At 37.9% G+C, this 18,234-nt stretch overlaps 1 protein-coding gene across 3 annotated transcripts in view; it reads right to left on the reverse strand.

Annotated features, from left to right (window-relative positions):
• Psmd14 (proteasome 26S subunit, non-ATPase 14) overlaps nucleotides 1-18,234 on the reverse strand; it is a 77,610-nt gene that overhangs the window by 50,591 nt on the left and 8,785 nt on the right. For all 3 annotated transcript variants that reach the window (XM_050121714.1, XM_050121734.1, XM_050121725.1), the window contains exon 3: nucleotides 16,317-16,368. In XM_050121714.1, coding sequence (XP_049977671.1) covers nucleotides 16,317-16,364 — 48 coding nt within the window. In that variant the 5' untranslated portion in view covers nucleotides 16,365-16,368. The remainder of the gene's footprint in view (nucleotides 1-16,316; nucleotides 16,369-18,234) is intronic.

The raw sequence follows: 18,234 nt of genomic DNA on the forward strand, positions 1-18,234 counted from the left end.
CTTTGGACGTGGGGCTAAGCTGTTTGTCAGGCAAAGGGACATATGGCAGGGCTATAAGATGATAGGTAGTCCTCATTCTTGTCCGAAGACTCAGTTTCCTGATCACATTACATGTAACGAGCTTTGTCCTTGCGTTTGCCACCAAGGTAGGAGCCACCGTCACTATCAGCCTTCCCAAGCAAGAAACTGTGAACTGAAATAAATCCTCTTTCCCAAGTTGCTTCTACTCAGGCATTTTTGCCCTAGCAAAACTACTAATGCAGAAAAAGGTAATCCTTGTTTAATGAGCACAGAGTTACAGTTTAAGAAGATAAAAAAGGTCCAGAGAAGCTCCATGGTGATTAGTTGTGATGCAATTTGACTGAGCTGTCTAGTTTTATTCAACTTGGCACAAGCTAGAGTCATTAGCGGGCGGACGTGTGTCTATACTGACCTTTCCCACCCTGGACAGTATAGTATGACGACTACTTTCCTAGCACTTCCATTGCAGCCGATGTCACACGTAATCTAGAAAGAATGTAAATTACACAGGGGTCTATGCATAAATACTAGTAAAAAATACTGTGACCTTTGATAAGGTACTTGTGCGCCAGAGATTTACCTGTGGGCGATTCTAATACTTGTCTCCCATGGATATCTAGGAAAACTACACACTTGTGAAAGACTCACAACAATCAAGATGCTGAACATCCGTCACTCGCTGTGCTTATGCTCCTCAGCAATCTACTCGTGGCCCTTTTACAGACAGACAACTTTCTGCTGGGCTGTCATCACACACTAGTTTCCCCCTATGGTGGTAATAAGGGAATCAGACTGTGCACACCCTTTATTTGGCTTTTATTACTTTAAAGAGTCCCTGACTTAGAGTGGCTCCACTGATATGATCAGATTGTGATAACATATACAAGTGTGCGTGTGTTGAACACATTCTCCTTCCTAGGCATATTTATCATATAGTGCATTATTCACTGTAGTCAAGAGAATCCAAACCTTTCTTCCAGACTGCTGACGTTTCACATATTGATCCCCTCCACTTACCGGATTCTGGGAACCACTATTATCTACATGTATGTAAAATCACGTTATTTGTGTTTCTGTGCCAGGTTTATTTCACATAACAATGTTCTCTAGGTCTGCCCTATTGTTTCAGCTTTTCCTACTGTTGGATGATGCTACATTATGTACATGCATCACATTTTGTAAATTGTTCAGCCACTGTTCAACAGTCATTTTGATTATATTGTGTCGTCCCCGTCCCCCACATCTCTCGTCCCCATCTCCTTGCTGTAACAAATACTTGAAGTTAGGAGGCTTATAAAGAAAACAGATGTATTTAACATAAGCTGTAAAGCTCTAAGCACAGGGCACCAGTATATGCTCTGGTTTGGTGAAGACCTCATAGTAAGTGGCATTTACATGATGGCAGGGTGTGCAAGAGCAGCCAACAAGCTAATGTGTGGAGAATACACGCATTAAAGATGCCAAGAGGAGGTCCTATGCTGGCTTATTTAAAACAACTCAGTTTGGTGGTTAACTAATCTACTCTCAGGAGATTTAATTTATTCTCCAGAGACCCATACATGTCCCTGAAGAGTACTGATTATCCTTTGTTTTAAACACAGGAAATATTACTTCTTAGCCTTTTAACTAAATCAAATGCAAATATAAGGAAATAAAGGCAGACAAATAACTTGTATAAGCTACAGGTCTAGAGATACTAGACCAGGCTGGTCTCAAACTCAGAGATCTTCCTGCCTTTGCCTCTCACGTCCTTGATCTAAATGTGTGCACCCTACTATAACCAGCAAATTCACTCTGAAAAGCACATTACTGTGGTTCAAAGTCAACTGCAGTGGCATCTGTGAATGACAGTTTACACTGCTAACCCTACCTAACACTCAGGTATAGTACAGAAGACAACAACACCTGGCAGCAATCTGAAAAATTTCTTCCCAAACTAAAATATCAACGAGATACCAATAGTGTGTAAGTATTTTAGAATCAGAAAGCCTACATCTGAGGTTGCATCTTTATTGCTTAAAACTAAGACTCACTTTTTTTTGTGAATGGTGCTAATCATACCACATGGTACTGGTTAATGTAAGGATTAAATGGGATAACATATGGAATACATTTGGTATAGAGCCTGGCACATAAGTGCTATTCCTCCTACTACTTCTAACAATAAACCTTTAATACTTAAGATTACTGGCGTCTACCAAAAAATAGCAAATCTAATTTCAATATAACATGTACACTTAAGAAATATGTACTAAATTCAGATATAAAAGTTCGATACTTTGTTTTTCCCAGAACTGAGTTTAATACACAAATATGCTTTTTAGGTAGAGGCTAAAAAAGATAGGAAAACAAACAGAACACATTTCCCTCTTGCTCACACAAATACAGAGCATATCTGAAACTGATTCTTAATGTGGATCCTTGGAAAACTTTAGGTTACTGATTTCAAACAAACATTTCAATAAAAATGTAATTTGAATACGTTCTAGCTCTTTATTTCTTCAAGCAGATACACACGTCATGACATACACGTAGACGTCAGAGGACAAATGTGGGAATAGGTTCTCTCTTATCATATGAATCTCAGTGGCCAAACTCAGGTCAACAGACTTGGCAGCAAATGCCTCTATCTGATGAGTCACTCACCACCCTGAATAAGTTATTTCTAAAGCTTAAACATTCAAATGACAGTGCTCAACGTTGACAAGATACTATTAATGTGACCAAGGCACCAAGTTATAAATTTTAAATATATATATACATATATAAATATATATATATACACACATACACATATATTTCTTTTTTTTTTTTTTTTTGGTTTTTTGAGACAGGATTTCTCTGTGTAACAGTCCTGGCTGTCCTGGAACTCACTCCATAGACCAGGCTGGCCTCAAACTCACTAATATCCACCTGCCTCTGCTGCCTGGCTCAAATATAATTCTAAGGATTTTGTTTCAAATAAGTAAAAGTCATTGTAAATACTAAAGAGACAAACTATATCGAAACTCATAGAAATTTTAGGACCAAAAACTGCTCAGTCTAAATATCATAAGCCTTTCCTTTCCTTCCCGGCCCCCCAAAACAGGGCTGTCCTTGAACTCATAGATTGGCCTGCTTCTGCCTTCCAGCGTGCGCCAGCACAAGCCAAAAACTTTTTCATTGTCTTGTATTCTACTGATAAACCAAATGCTATTCAAATCCATTCAATTCTGTATTAAGACAGTGACTCTGCCTAAATTATCTACTGACTGACACAGCACCACTGACAACATGAAATGTACAGTTCTGCCAGCTGATACACAAACTGCAACACGAGCAGAGTTTACAAGAGGCCACACGAAATTCAGGGAGCTCAAGTAAGTAAAGGGTGGAGTGACAGGCCATATTTACAATCTAGTGAGTTAGCTAAACCCATTCCAAAGGATCCAGTACATTCAACCTTCTCACAGGCCCCTGGGCATGTTTTATGTTTCTGTTGTCAATAAAGTAATAGCAATGTTATCATTACCACCTCTCACTTGAACCTCTAGCGCCATTTGACAGGTCCATTACATACTGCAAAGCAGATACGACTTACTGCATCTGTGGTAATTTTAATGAGATGGCCTGATGTGGTGGGCACTTGAATATTTAGTATCCAGTTGGTGGCGGTATTTTGGGAGCTTGGGAGGTGTGACTGTGTTGCAGGAGTTATGGTCACTCGGGGCAGGCTGTGAGCCTGGTACCGTCCCCAGTTTGCTCTCTTGCTTCCTGTTTGAGATACTCTGCTCCAGGTAGCTTGTGTGCTGTGCTGCTCATCCCTAGGCCTAACGGGCACAAACAAAAACCTTCCTTTCATAAATTGCCTTGCTCATAGTGCCTTAACACAGCAACAGAAAAGCAGCTGACAATACCTGTGATAAAAGAAGTTTAGACTCAAAGTTACTTCATGTAAAGCCTCATCCCAGATCCAAAGCCTGTGCTATTTCTACCACACCACGCTAACCTATTCTGAGTAAACACAACCATCCATCCTAGAAATTTAGCTTCTGGAGGAATGCATGTGTACCTCAAAGAGGAGCTTATTACAAATCCGTCTGTAAACCAAAGGACAGAAACACCTGAGATGTGATAGGAAACAAGTGTTTACCAAGAGAGGGCTGGCTAAACACATCACACTCCAAACGAGCAAGGCTGAGTTAAAAACAAGCTATAGAGCTGAAGACCTAGCTCCAGGTTCAGTGTGTGCCTAACATCCACAAAGCCCTGAGTTCATTCACCAGCATCAGGTAGGGAGCTTTAGAGACAGAAAAGGAATGGAATAATCCTCAGGGTTGACTATAAATGTATAATACACTGTCCAATATAGTAACCATTGTCTCAAGAAGCCGTTTAAACACATTAAAGTTAAATAAACATTTAGTTTTTAGTCATTATCAGTTACACTTCAAAGACTTGCTAGCCATATGTGGCTAAAAGCTACAACACATTATTTCTATATATTTCTACCTTCTTTTCCATTTCATACACCTGATGAAAACTCCATCAGACACAACAGACAGGCAGGATCTTTGAAGGTAACAACTGTTTCTAGAGAAGGGAGCAGGGATGGTAGGGACATGCAGAATTAAAAAAAATATAACTTCTGCATTCTGCAAAATATATATTTAATTTGGATATATTTAAAAGTTAATTATTTGCCTATATAAAAACACCTTGCTTGTTTCTCATACAACACAAACTTCCTGATTTATGCTAAGTAGAAGCACAAAAGGCTGAGAAGTTCTCAGGCTTAACAGAAATTAAGAAACAAAAACCACCTTCTTGGTACTTCTAGAAATATTGTCAGCCATTACCTGCATATCATTAAACATTCATTTATTCAAACTATTGCTTGGGATGTGACAAGAATATCACAGAGTTCCTACTTCTGAGGAACAAGGAAAATGCTCAGGAAGTACAGCAGTGACAGAGTTCAAAGGCACACGGCAACATCCTATCCGGCAAAGAAAATCACAGGTGACACAACTGCATCTAATTCTCTTCTCCTTTTCTAGACTTTGATTTATTCACTACAGAAAAGCAACACAGTCTTTCAGTTATAAGCCATTTTTTCAAATGTACTATTTTTTCAAAGTTATACTAAAGTTACTTGTTACAATGTCTTGATTTCTTCACCTACTAAGAGAAATCTACTACTCAGTTCATGTTTATCTATTTAGTACTAAGCATTTTTTTTTTTACAGAGGAGAAGGAATACCACCCAAACTTTCCAAAACAAAAAAGAAAACGAAACCCAAGACTCCACACTACAAGAGTTCACTGATGCTCCAGTGGCGCAATCGGTTAGCACACAGTACTTATACAAGAGCTAATTTTCTCTCCTGGAAACTGTCTGCACGCAGGAGTTAAAGGCCTGGAGATGATGCAATATATGAAAAATCTACTTTGGGAGAATAAAAAAAATTAAACCCAAATCACCTACAAGCTGACACTACATTCTCCAGCTCTTGCCTCTATGGATTTTAGTCCTTATTTAGATCTTGCCCAGGTCCAGAGACCTTCAACTGTTCCCCACATAAATATACTCTCTCTTTCCTACACAAACTAGAGACCAGGAAGCTTATTCAATATCTAGAGATGTGGCCTTCTAAGGAAAAGCGAAGCCTAGCAGCACAAGCCGCCCTCCACACAGGACTGTCACTCAGACTCTAATGTCTAAACATTTCACAGGCACCTAAAGAATCAACCCAAGGAAAGCATCCTACAATGTAGAAGGCCAAGTCATAGAGATACACAACAGTGAGAAAGGAATTTTTTATTTATAGAAATTTGTTTCTAAGTTATTGAATAAATTTTAAGATGTAAGTTACCAATAAGTGATTTAAATCCTTACAAAATGTAAAGAACAAATGACAAAGTCATTTCACACAAGTATTACATGAGAAATCTCAACAGTTATGTGGCCTTAGGCTACTACACACTTCTATAAAGGAGACATTTGAAAATGAGCTTTTATTGATGGGAAAGTACAAAGAATCTTGCCAGTGTGCCAGCTCCATGGCCAACAGGCAGTGAGCACCACCTGACTGCGCCAGTCAGACCACCAACCACCATGACTGTGAAGGCCATGGAAGAAGCTGTTAGCACTGTGGTTTAAAAACAGCACAGGCCAGAGCAACAGATTAAGCAGAACTTTACATCGGTGGCAGGTCTCCCAAGTTCTCTGGATGCCACAGAATTCATAAGTGGGATCAGTATGTTCTAAAAAAACATGGTGCTGCAAAAGGAAAAAAGGTTCCACAGCACCAAACCGTGTAATACTTGAAACCTCGTCATCAAAGTGACAGTTTTCAAGTGCCATTTATGATGCCCTAGTCTGGAAACAGCCCAGCCAACCCATCTGATCAGCAGTTTCACAGATGGAGGCACTTGATGGCTAATTGGCAAGTCTATTATTCAAATAAACCAGCTCCCGGTGCCTTTTTTCCACTGTACAAGTCAAGGTATAACCTAACGGTCATTGTATTAACATGAGAGGCTTCTTTCCCAGAATTTTTTAGGAAAACAACATAATTTGGCAATTCGTTTAGAGCAATAACCCATTTGTGAGTAACAAAAAAAAAAGGTTGTATAAGAATCAGAAATGCAAACCTTATTTTAGAAGTTGTACTATTTGTAAACCTCAACATGTATCAACAAGCCAAGATACACATTATCACAGGAAATAAACTAAAAAATATTCTCATTGTTTAAATTTCCCCAATACATGGATCAAGAATTTCATATCAGAACGACGAACAACCTCTTTTCTATTCTTAGGACTTATGTGCATTATTTTAGTTATGTGTACGTGTGAGGGTATGTACATGTGAGTTGAAGTGCCCAGGAAGGCCAGAGGCAATGGAACCCCCCTAAACTGGAGTTAGAGGTGGTTTCAAGCAATCTGATGTGGTATGGGGAACTAAACTGTAAGAGCAGTTGCTCTTAACCACTGAGTCCAAGAACAACCCTTTCAAACTCTGTATTTTCTAAAAGTTATAAAAAAAAAAACAAGTATATCACTCTTCACCCACATTATGAGTGCTTTGATTTTATTAACTTTTGAAGTATATAGGCAGTAATAACAATATAGTTTATCTACCTGAGGAAACATTACCTATACAGGCTATGGCATCTGAAAGACCTCTAGTTACATTTCCTATTAGTATATGACTCAAACCATAGTATGGGAATAATTATCCCTACCCTTGCAAGGTTATTATGACGAATGAGTGGGAAGACTGAGCATAGAAAAATCTCACATCAGAACACCTACTAGCCCTGTACTCACCTGACCCATTTCTATTAAGTACTAGATAGGAATCTTGACACAGTGTTTAACATTAAAGCAGATTCTCTTTCAGGACCACACATTTGCTCTAAATCCCATGAGCAATGACTCACAATTCAGAGTACCTGATAGTCTTCCTATGTGACTACCATTTTTATAGTAGATCAAACTGAGAGCCTCTAATTAGAGTACTGCAGCAAAGCAGCAATAAATATTCAAAGGCCCCTGCTAGAATAGGAAGTAGGAAATAGGAAATGTATACAGTAGGCAGAATCTGCAAGGAGGGAAGTAATGGTGATCAGAAATGGGCAAGAGGCTCATATTAAAGCAAATCCAACTCCCAAGAGTGACAGTTACATAATGGGAGCAGAAACAAGAAATTTGCTTGTCTTCAAATAGAAAGAGGCCCCTATCAGCAACTGGATTTTTGTCGCTTTACTATCTAACCCTACCATGCTTCTTTTCCTATATGAGCAAGTTCACATACTCTCAAGTGTATGCTCAGGTAAGCAAGAGGGCTAGAAGAGTGTGGGGTCCCTTGGAACAGAAGTCACTCATACCTGGTAAGAGTGCTGGGGTCCTCCTGAAGCAGGAAAAACCCTTACCACCAAACATTCTCTCCAATCTTCCTGCCAGATTTCTTTTATATATGCATTTTCCTTTCAACTATTCAAGCTCTAATGCTTCCAATACATAAAGAACTAATTAACGGGGGAGGGGAGGCACCCTAGGCAAGCGTGTTCTTAGGGGTAAATATAAAGACAAGAATGAGAGAAAAGGAAGGTTATCATAAGCATTCATTTACTCCTTACTGTCCCTAACGGCTCAGCTCATTCTTTCTACAAGCATTCTCTCTTGTAGAAGAAAAAGCTTGTGAAATCATTGGTAGCGTTTAACAATGTAATGCTGAAAGGAGCCTGTGAAGACCACTGCTCTGCTGGATGGGCATGCTTTCGGAGCACTCAACCTAGACAATATCCCACATGAACATGAAGGTGTGAGGTGAAGGACAATTCCAGTACTGCATGCCCAACTTTTAGATGGGTATGACGAACACAGAACTATCTTAATGATAAAAAGAAATAAAAATGTATAAATTCAATATGCTAATTTAAGACAGAAAGCCCAATGTGTGCCAGTAAGAGGTTCAAGAGCAAAACACATGGAAAAACATGGTAGTAGGTGCCTGTAATCACAGCACTTAAAAGGCTTAGGGGAAGACTCTTGTACAGCGTACGCTACATGATGAGACCCATCTCAAACAAAAAATAAACATAAATAAAACAATATGGAAGAAGAGGAAGGAAACACAACTTGGATTTTTAAGATCATAACACCTCCCAAAAATGTGGACTATTAAGATTATACCACAATGTCTGAGATTCCTGTATCAAACATAGGTATCTTTTGTCTTCCATCTCATAAAAAGATAATCAGATATACAGATCCACCATTTCACGCTTCCTCATAATTATAATTTTATCTCATCAGAATCTGATACTCTTGAAAAGTTTCAGTATAAATAAAAATATATCACCACTTCTCTTACATTCCAAAGAACTCAAACAAATCAACTGTTATAACTTCACGTCAAAACTGAAATTTAGTATCCACAATTCAAAAACCTCACATCTAGAATGTTCATAAAAAAACAGCACAGATTGGCAGGGTGGTGGTGCACTTGGGAGGCAGAGGCAGGCGGATCTCTCTGAGTTCTGGCCAACCTGATCTGCAAGAGCTAGTTCCAGAACAGCCAGAGCTGTTACACAGAAAAACCCTGTCTTAAAAAAAAAAAAACTGAAACCAAATCAAAACAAACGAAACAAATTAACTACAATGTCTCCAACAGAAAGTGTTCCCACTTATTTTTGAGTACCCTCAAGAGCAGCACATTTCCATAGTTTGGTGTCTTTTCAGAGTCACACTGCAATAACTAGAAAGACAATGCTCCCTGAGTTCCCCTCTGACCAGACCTTTCTCCTTCCACACTAGATCCAGTCAGTGGAATGACTGGAAACTAAGGAATTACTTTTGAAAACAACAAAGGCATCACATATTTTTGCTTTGTTTCTGTAGTAAAAATCACTATTATTTGTAGTCAGGCAAAGAAGTAAAACTAACAAAATAGCTTGACTTTTTTCTACTTATCAGGAAGGAAAAAGTCAAGTTAATCTAACAGTATTTAGTAAGGTTCTTTTTAGTCTACACCCATGAAATCCTGAATGTACCTAATCTGATAAAGCCCTCTGTAAGTGTATGGGGGAATCACATCAGATACTAAAATCAAAAAGTTTTCAAAAAAGGTAAACAGAGGCCCTTATCTGGATGAAAACCTATCAATCAGTAGAAACAATATAAACAAAAGAAACTCATGGAAAGCCTTTTGAAATGTCTATTTATCTCACGATGCTACACTAGTTCTGAGAGCAGAATTAAAACTTTGGTTTCAAATGTGACGATTACAAACATTAACCTTACTCACTGAACTATGCTGGCGCAGGCCACTGTGTCACAGCACATCTAACAGACAAAGGAGAAGACAAAAGCTAACAACCCCGCAGGACCTGCCTGCCTCTACTTCCATCCTTACTTACCTATATTCCATCTTCACAGTTCTTTCAGAACACTAACTCTAGCCATGCATCATAGTTACATGGGAAGGCAGAGGCAGGGGCAGGTAGATCTCAGAATTTGAGGGTACTCTGGTGTCTACATAGTAAGTACCAAGTCAGACAGAGTCACATGGTGAGATCCTGCCTCAAAAATAAATAAATAAACAAACAAATAAATTTAAAAAGGAAATAAAAAAGAGGCCACTTAATGTGATTTAACATTTTAGTGTTGTTATATTTATTTTGTCTTAGGGTTGTTTTTTTGTATTTTCTCCCCCCAAGACAGGGTTTCTCTGTATAGCCTTAGCTGTTCTTGGTTGTCCTGGAACTTGCTCTATAAACTGGGCTAACATCAAACTCAGAAACCAGCTGCTAGGGATATTGTAGTTACTTTTTCTATTGCTGTGACAAAACACCATGACTCAAACAGTTTATAAAAGAAAACATTTAATTTGGAGGCTCATGACTCCAGAGGGTTAGTGTCCATGATCATCATGAATGTAGGCATGGAAGAGGGCCGGCAGGATGGACAATGGCGCAGGAACTGAGAGCTTACATGTTAAGACAACCACGAGTAGAGAAAGGGACAGACAGACAGATAGACAGAAAACGAGCGCTAACTAGAAATGGCATGGGTTTTTGAAACCTCAAAACCCATCCTCTGTGGCACACCTCCTCAAACAAGGCCACACCTCCTTATCTTCCCCAAGCAGTTTCACCAACTGGGACCAAGCATTCAAACTTATGAGCTTATGAGTCTCATTCAAACCACCACAGATGATGATATATGATTGAAATCCCAGGACAAAAGACACAGAAGCTGGAGGATAATGAGTTCCAGATCAACCTGAGTCACTGATTTCATTTAAGAAAACAATAAAATTAATATGGTTTTTGTCATTTCTCTGATTTAGTAATGCTAAGTATTTTTTCATGTTCTTGTCGGCCATTACACGCACCTTATTAAATGAGTTCTTTTTCTCATTTGTTTGTCTTAATGATGCCATTCTGCTAAATGTGCAGTAATTTTTTTTCCTTTTTCCTCTACTGCTAGAATTAAGTGTTAAGTCTGTCTTTCCCAAAAAAAAAATGAGTAATAAGGCTGACTCCAGTACTGGTGGTGCACACTTTTAGTCACAGCACACAGGAAGCAGGCCTCCCTGGTCTATATTAAGTTCCAGGACAATCAATGATACACAGATAACCCTGCCTTAAAAATAAAAAAGTAAGTAAGTAAGTAAGTAAATCAGTAACACTATCCTGGAGCAGTCAACTTGTAATCTTTTAAGTTGTGCTGCTCTATCCTAACAGTGTAAGGATGCAAAACTTTCTATAAAAACAAAATGGCCTTTTAGGTCTGGCCTTTCTTCATTTAAAATGTGTTTAGCAGCCATGGTGGCACACATCTTTGATCCCAGTGCTCAGAAGGCAGAGGCAGGTGGATTTACATAAAACTGAGGCACAACTGGTCTACATAGCAAGAAGTTCCAGACCAGTTCTAAGTATACTAACCTTATAGCATATGGCAGAAGTTCATTCCTTTCCGGCTGAACTAGATTCCATGGTGCAAATGAATATATGCCACACCTCATTTACCCACTCAACTGTTAGAGGACATTTGGGTTGTTTCCATCTTTTGGTTGTTATATATGTTTGCTTTAAACACTGATATTCAAATATGTTGTAGTCTTGCTGTTAATTCTTTGGTCCTACACTCAGAAATAGGACTGCTGTATCACAATGAAATTCTATCTTTAATCTTCCAAAAACTTACCACACTGTTTTCCATGACAGCTACACCATTTCATGTTCTTTGTCAAGGTGCAAATGTTCCAATTCCCGATGCCTAACAATGTCTACTTTGGTTTGGAATGACAATAGCCACCCAAAAGGGATACTGTTCAAAACTATAAAGTTTGGTTTCCTACGTAGATGATTCAACCTATCTGATAAATATTTTGTGCGTACATAAGGATGGGATACAATTTTCATTTTCCCAAATACTGAAAGCCACTTAATTCAACAGCATTTACTGACTAGGCCTTCCACTTCACCAGTAATGACACCTATATTATAAACCAAGTTCTCAGAATACATGGGTCATTGGACAGCACCTTCAACAAATGGTGTAGGTCAAACTGGTTTATGCAGAAGAAAGAAAATAATCCGTATCTCTCACCCTGCAAAAAAACTCCAAATAGATCAAGGACCTCAATATAACAACAATGTTCCCGAAGCTGATTATGTTTAGAACAGAATGTGAGAAATAGTATTGAACTTATTGCTAGAGGAAAGAAACCAAGAGCTCAGGCACTAAGAACAATAACTAATAAATGGGACCTCATGAAGCTGAGAAGCTTCTTTACAGGAAAGGACACCAACATTCAGCAAAGCAGCAGCCTACAGAATGAGAAAATATCTTCATCAATTCTATATCTGAAAAAGGGTTAGCATCTAGAATACATAAAGGAAAATGAACATCAAGAAAACAAATAACTCCGTTAAAAATAGAGTAGAGAACAGAAAATTCTCATACGATGAAACACAGATGACTGAGAAACACTTTTTAAAATTCTCGATATCTTCAGCCATCAGGGAAATGCAAATTAAACTTTGAGATTTCATCTAACTGCAGTTAGAACGGCCAAAATCAATAAAATAAATGACAGTACATGGTGGTGAGACCGCAGGGAAAGGGGAACACTTACTCATTGCTGGTGGGAGTGCAAACTTGTACAGCTAATATGGAAGTCAGTGTGGTAGCTCCTCAGGAAGCTGCGAATCAATATACCTTAAGATCCAGCTACACCCTTTGGGCATATACCCAAAGGACTCTATATGCTATCACAGAGACACTTGCTCATCCATGTTCACTGCTGCTCTATTCATAATAACCACAAATTGGAAGTAGCATAGACATTCAGCAACTAATGAACAGATAATGAAAATGAATTACAAAAGTTGCACGTAAATGGTTGCAGGTTGGCACAATCATCCTGAGTGAGATAACCCAGACCCAAAAGGACAAATATTGAAGGTTTTCTCTTATATGTGGATGCTAACTTTCAACATCTGTATTACAGTCCTAATAACCACAGAGGTTATATATAAAGGACTAGTAGATTGTTATGCCAAGACAAAGGGAAAACTAGAACAGGAGAATTAAACAGGGAGGAGAATCTGAGAAACTCATGAGATATTGGGGAGGGACAATTAATACTAAAGGCCATCTGAAACACCTACTACTGTAGAAGCTTACTCATATACACATATATGATAAAAATCTAAATGGAGTCACCAAATAATAAGGGCAATAATGTCCCACCAAGACATTGTATGCAATTGAATAAAACTCAGCGAGTCAAGGAAACCCCCAAACATCACAAGCTATTGTCAAGTCTATTGGTTGCTCTCTGCAATCTGAAAGTTAGGTCCTACTGCAGACAATACTTACACAATTAAAGAAAGAGAGCTTGGTGCCTAACCAGAATCTTCACCCCCACTGACTAGCATTCATGGTACTAGAAGGGAGTCTGTATACTACTGGAAGACAAAGGGAATCATCAATATCATCCAGGTACCAACTCTGCATTCTACAACAATGACCGTCCTGCAGGATATACTGGTGCAATAGTGGCACAAATGTACAGAATAACCAACTACTTATTGCTTGGACTTAAACCAGGTCATGAGACAGATTTCATAACTAACAATGCTAAACCTGAGTCAAGAACCTGAGACTAGATATAGGTCATAAGCCTATATGAAAGGAAAATAGCAATAAAATGACTCCTAGTGACATATTGCTACATGCATAAATCTATGCACTACTCAACCCACACCAGAGAAGCTTCTTGCAGTAGATGGGAATTAACACAGAAAGAGAGGGAGGTTTTGGAGTACTCACTCCTAAACCCCTCCCTCACGGGTCAGGGAGTTATGTAGACAGAGAGTCAGAAAGAGCCTGTGGTGTTTTGAAAGAAAATGGCCCCCAAAGAGGAGAGGCACTCTTTGAAGGTGTGGCTTTATAGAGTAGGTGTGGTCTTGTTGGAGAAAATGTATCACGTGGAGGCTTTGAGGTCTCATATATGCTCAAGCTACATCCAGTGAGAAAGATCACTTCCTGTTGCTTGCGGGAGCAAGATGTAAGAACTCTTAGCTCCTTCCAGCACAATATCTGCCTGCACACTGCCTTGCTTGCTGCCATGACGATAATGGACTAAATCTCTGACTGTAAGTGAGGAGTTGCCATAGGCGTTGTGTCTCTCCACAGCAATGGAAACCCTAACTAGAACACTAAGGGTGACCCATTTTGATGAAAAGAAAGGAGCTAAAGATTAGGCTCAGTTTTTGTGGTCAATGGCTTAATCAACCAGCACAGGTACTGAGATTTCAAAAAATAGCCTTTACTTCGGGCCCATTGAAGCACGTGGAGCTTCCTAGCTAATGAACAATGACTTGCAAAGCAGTAACACAAGCTGATTACATAAGACACAGAAGCCCTTCATTTTGTTGTCTTATTTTCTTCATCTGTACCCTTGACAACAAAACTCTAATAAGAACAGTAGAAATTATCAAAGCTGAGAGGGTCCAGAGGATTATAAGTCCATAGTTAGTGGGTCAAACTTGGAAACATCTGCACTGCAGCCAGCCTCTAAAGTCATGGCAATATGGTTAAGGACAAAGCCCAGAACTTGTAATCTGATGGTAACTCCTGGTTTTACTTTGAACTGTTCTGCAACATTCCCAAGAGGAAGTAAACAAGAGCAAAGTAAAATTTAAGAGAGAAAAAAATAGATCACCTAGTATTTGAAAAAAAGAGATACCACAAGAAGAATTCCTCCACATTATTCTTCTGAGAGCCTGCCCCCTAACCAGAGAGGGGAAATACATGAAATAGTAGGTTGCTAAGTAAGACATATTGAAGTTCCAACAAATTTACAAACTGAGGACCCTGAGGTTAGCTAATAAAATCAGAAACAAAAGAGAGCAAACACTGACTGAGTTTCCCACATTCTACAAAGGTTTACAGAGATGACTGTGAAACAATATTAACTCAGTCTGCGGCCATTATTTCATGTATAGCAATTTTCAGAGCAGATTTATAATATGAATAAATAACATATCTAATAATTAAGGAAAGCTATTTTGGTATCCAGATATGACTCAACTTCAGTGAAGAATTCTGCTAAGGCAATGCCTTACAATTTGCACATAAATTTGTAGTATCTCCATGACAGAGAGTGAATTTACATAGATAAAGAAAGTGAAGTCCCATAATGAAACTGGCTAACAATAAAGTATAAAAAATGTTCAAAACTAACAAAAACAAATGAAATTTTAGTCTGCTTCAGCACACAATAAGATAATCACAAAAAAAATGGCACTTTTTAAAGTATTTATCAATAACAGACCATGGAAGGCCTAATCAAGATTATGTAAGGTGCTTTTAAAACAAACACACAAATCATTTAAGTTTTAAGTCTCAAAACTGTGTTTCTTCCTCTTTATTTGAATGAAAGAAGACAACATACTAATAGTAATATAGAAATGAAAAAAAAAAAAGAAAAAAAACGATATGAAAGAAAACTGGGAACTAAGAGACTAAAAAAAAAAAAAGAAAAAAAACGATATGAAAGAAAACTGGGAACTAAGAGACTAAAGTTGCAAAAGAAAATGATATTTAATAACCTTTCGTTAATTAAGGGAACAGATAACGAGAAATATCATCAGAACCTAGAGGGAAAGTGCTGGGCGGTGAGCAGTGGCAGAGCACTTGCTGAGCACATGTAAGGCCTGGGCTTTGAGCCTCTACGCAACAAAAGAGAATACCTCTTTAGCTGGAGGCAAACAGAAGACCTTCCAACAGAGACCCTTCCAGAAACCAGCTACCCAGTATCCTCAACAAAATAAACGATACAAAAACAACTGAAAGAGCATTTAATTTTAATTAACAGTATAAAAGCAAGCATAAAAACATCAAAGGAAACACTAATGGTAAAAAGTAGCTATTATCAGCTCACCCATGTATATAACTACTAAAGTTAAGTTTAAAGTTAAGACTACAGACTGAGTCAATGGATTCATTTTCTGATCCACTAAAAAGTACGCCATGCTATATTTTCATGTGTAACATTAAAAAATTTGTGTTATAAACTTAAAAATAACATGTTTTAAGCTTTTATTTTTTGAAAAGACAACTTAATAAGCTCACATATCCCAACATTTTAAACCAAACAACTGAACAAGAACAAAATTCGCATTACCAGGAGAAAAGGATGTTTCAAGTGCTACTTGGTGCTGAGATTCAGTCAAGAGTACATAAAGGCTTGTTGCTTACACACTAAGAAACAGTCTTGCATACTAACCTGGCCCAGTCCAGGCATACCTCCTCCAAGTCTAAGAAGTCTGTCCATATTTCTAGAAAACAGAAACAAAGGAAAACGTTCCTAAGCACAAAAGTGTTTACTCAATTGCTATCTATATAATTCACCTTCAGTCACTCAGTATGTCAAAAATATTGGTGGTAATTACAACACAACATCAGACTTCCTGTTAATTAACACCACATATTAATTCAAGAAGCTGTCTTCCATGCTAATTAACAGACCTTATTTCACTGCTTTGGTTTTGGGTTATCCCCAGTTTTAAAGACAAGCAATCTTAGCATACTTTCAAAACTTTGCTATCCTTAAGTTAATTATATTTTCTTATTGTTATCTAATAAAGTACCTGGATGGGGGAAGTGCCTGGAATACTTATCATATGTATGATTGAATTTCCTTCAATTTGTTTGGAGTGTACAAATAAAAATCTACACTTTTAAATTAAATTTTAACATCCTCATTAGTAAGTGCTGCGCTAATTAACTTACAGCTTGTCAGTTATCATCAAACTGCATGTGAAAGACACTGTGAGTAGAGTATGGATCTCTGAATTAGCATCAAAGGCTTTTTAAAAGTGAACTCATTATATTAAAAGAAAATACTAGAGAGTAAACATTAAATGCATTAAGATAGTGTCCTAGAACCCACGCAGATACACTTATTTCAGATGTAGAGATACACATTCCTTCATGGCTGCTATTCTCAATCCCAATTTCTGAGTTAATTATTACAACTTTGAGATATGAGTTTATCTTCAGCATCTGGAATAACTAAAGAAAATACTCAAAAGCACAAGAAGCTCACAAAAGAAAGAGGAAAGAAATGGTAGTTGTACTTACATGGCCTTGGATACAGAATAAAGAACCAAATTATTCAAGGATAGGAGGGTAACTAAGTCCAAAAATGAAAACAAAGCAACTGTATTTTTACTTAAAAGCTACGACTGTGCCTTATATTCATCTTCTTACTAAGTGCATACTTAGATTATCACAAATTATAATATAAACTAAGTGTTAAGAGATTAGTTTTTGTTCAAGCTTTATCAATTAGAACTATTGCAAACTAAACTCCAATAACATACTTAAATCATCACAATTCTGCCCAATTATGTTTGTTGAACCAGTTGGTAACAACTCAGTCCTGCTAATATTTAACAATCACAACATCACAAACTTGGTCAAGTCTGCACACAGAAAGGCACACAAACGACAAAGCCGGGCACTTCCCAGCGAGGACACTGGCTGATGAAACCATCACCTACATTAAAAAGCCACATGAAATGCCCTGGGAACACCTTTCCAGGCTCTACGACTCCAGGCAAATGGGGTTCTGGCTGCTAACGGTACAGAACAGTTCTGCTACTTTAAAATGGCATAAAAACAGAACCGCAGATTTTTTTTGTCTGACTTTTTCTTTCACACATGTCTGTGAGATTCACAACAGATAAATTCATCTGTATAAATGAAAAGGCAAGAAAATTTGGTATTTCAGGCAAAATCTAATCTTCACAACCATACTTATCTGCCTAATTATAATTACAAATATCATCTCTATCAAGTTCCTCAACTCAAATAGTGATTCAGTACAATCCCTTTTAAACAATCTTGTGTATCTTAAAATATTAAGGATTTTTCTCTACAATGTAATTCTAAAGAAAAAAATTTTTGGACCACTTCAATCTCACAAAGCTAAAGAACCAATGGGGGTGGCGACATACATTTCAGAGTACATACAAAGTCGATTCCCAGCTGTGTTAGTTTAGCTACTTTCGCTGTGCTGTTTCTAATGATATTACACAGACTCCAGATGCTGTGAATATACATGAGCGATGTGGGGAGCAGAGGGAAAGAAAAATCTGGCAGGTCAAATTTGTGTTTTTCACAAAACTAGATGTCTCAGC

This window comes from Alexandromys fortis, unplaced genomic scaffold, assembly GCF_014885135.2.
Source record: "Alexandromys fortis isolate MF-2015 unplaced genomic scaffold, M_Fortis_MF-2015_v1.1 scaffold_8_9099976_23576923, whole genome shotgun sequence".
Classification (NCBI taxonomy): domain Eukaryota; kingdom Metazoa; phylum Chordata; class Mammalia; order Rodentia; family Cricetidae; genus Alexandromys; species Alexandromys fortis.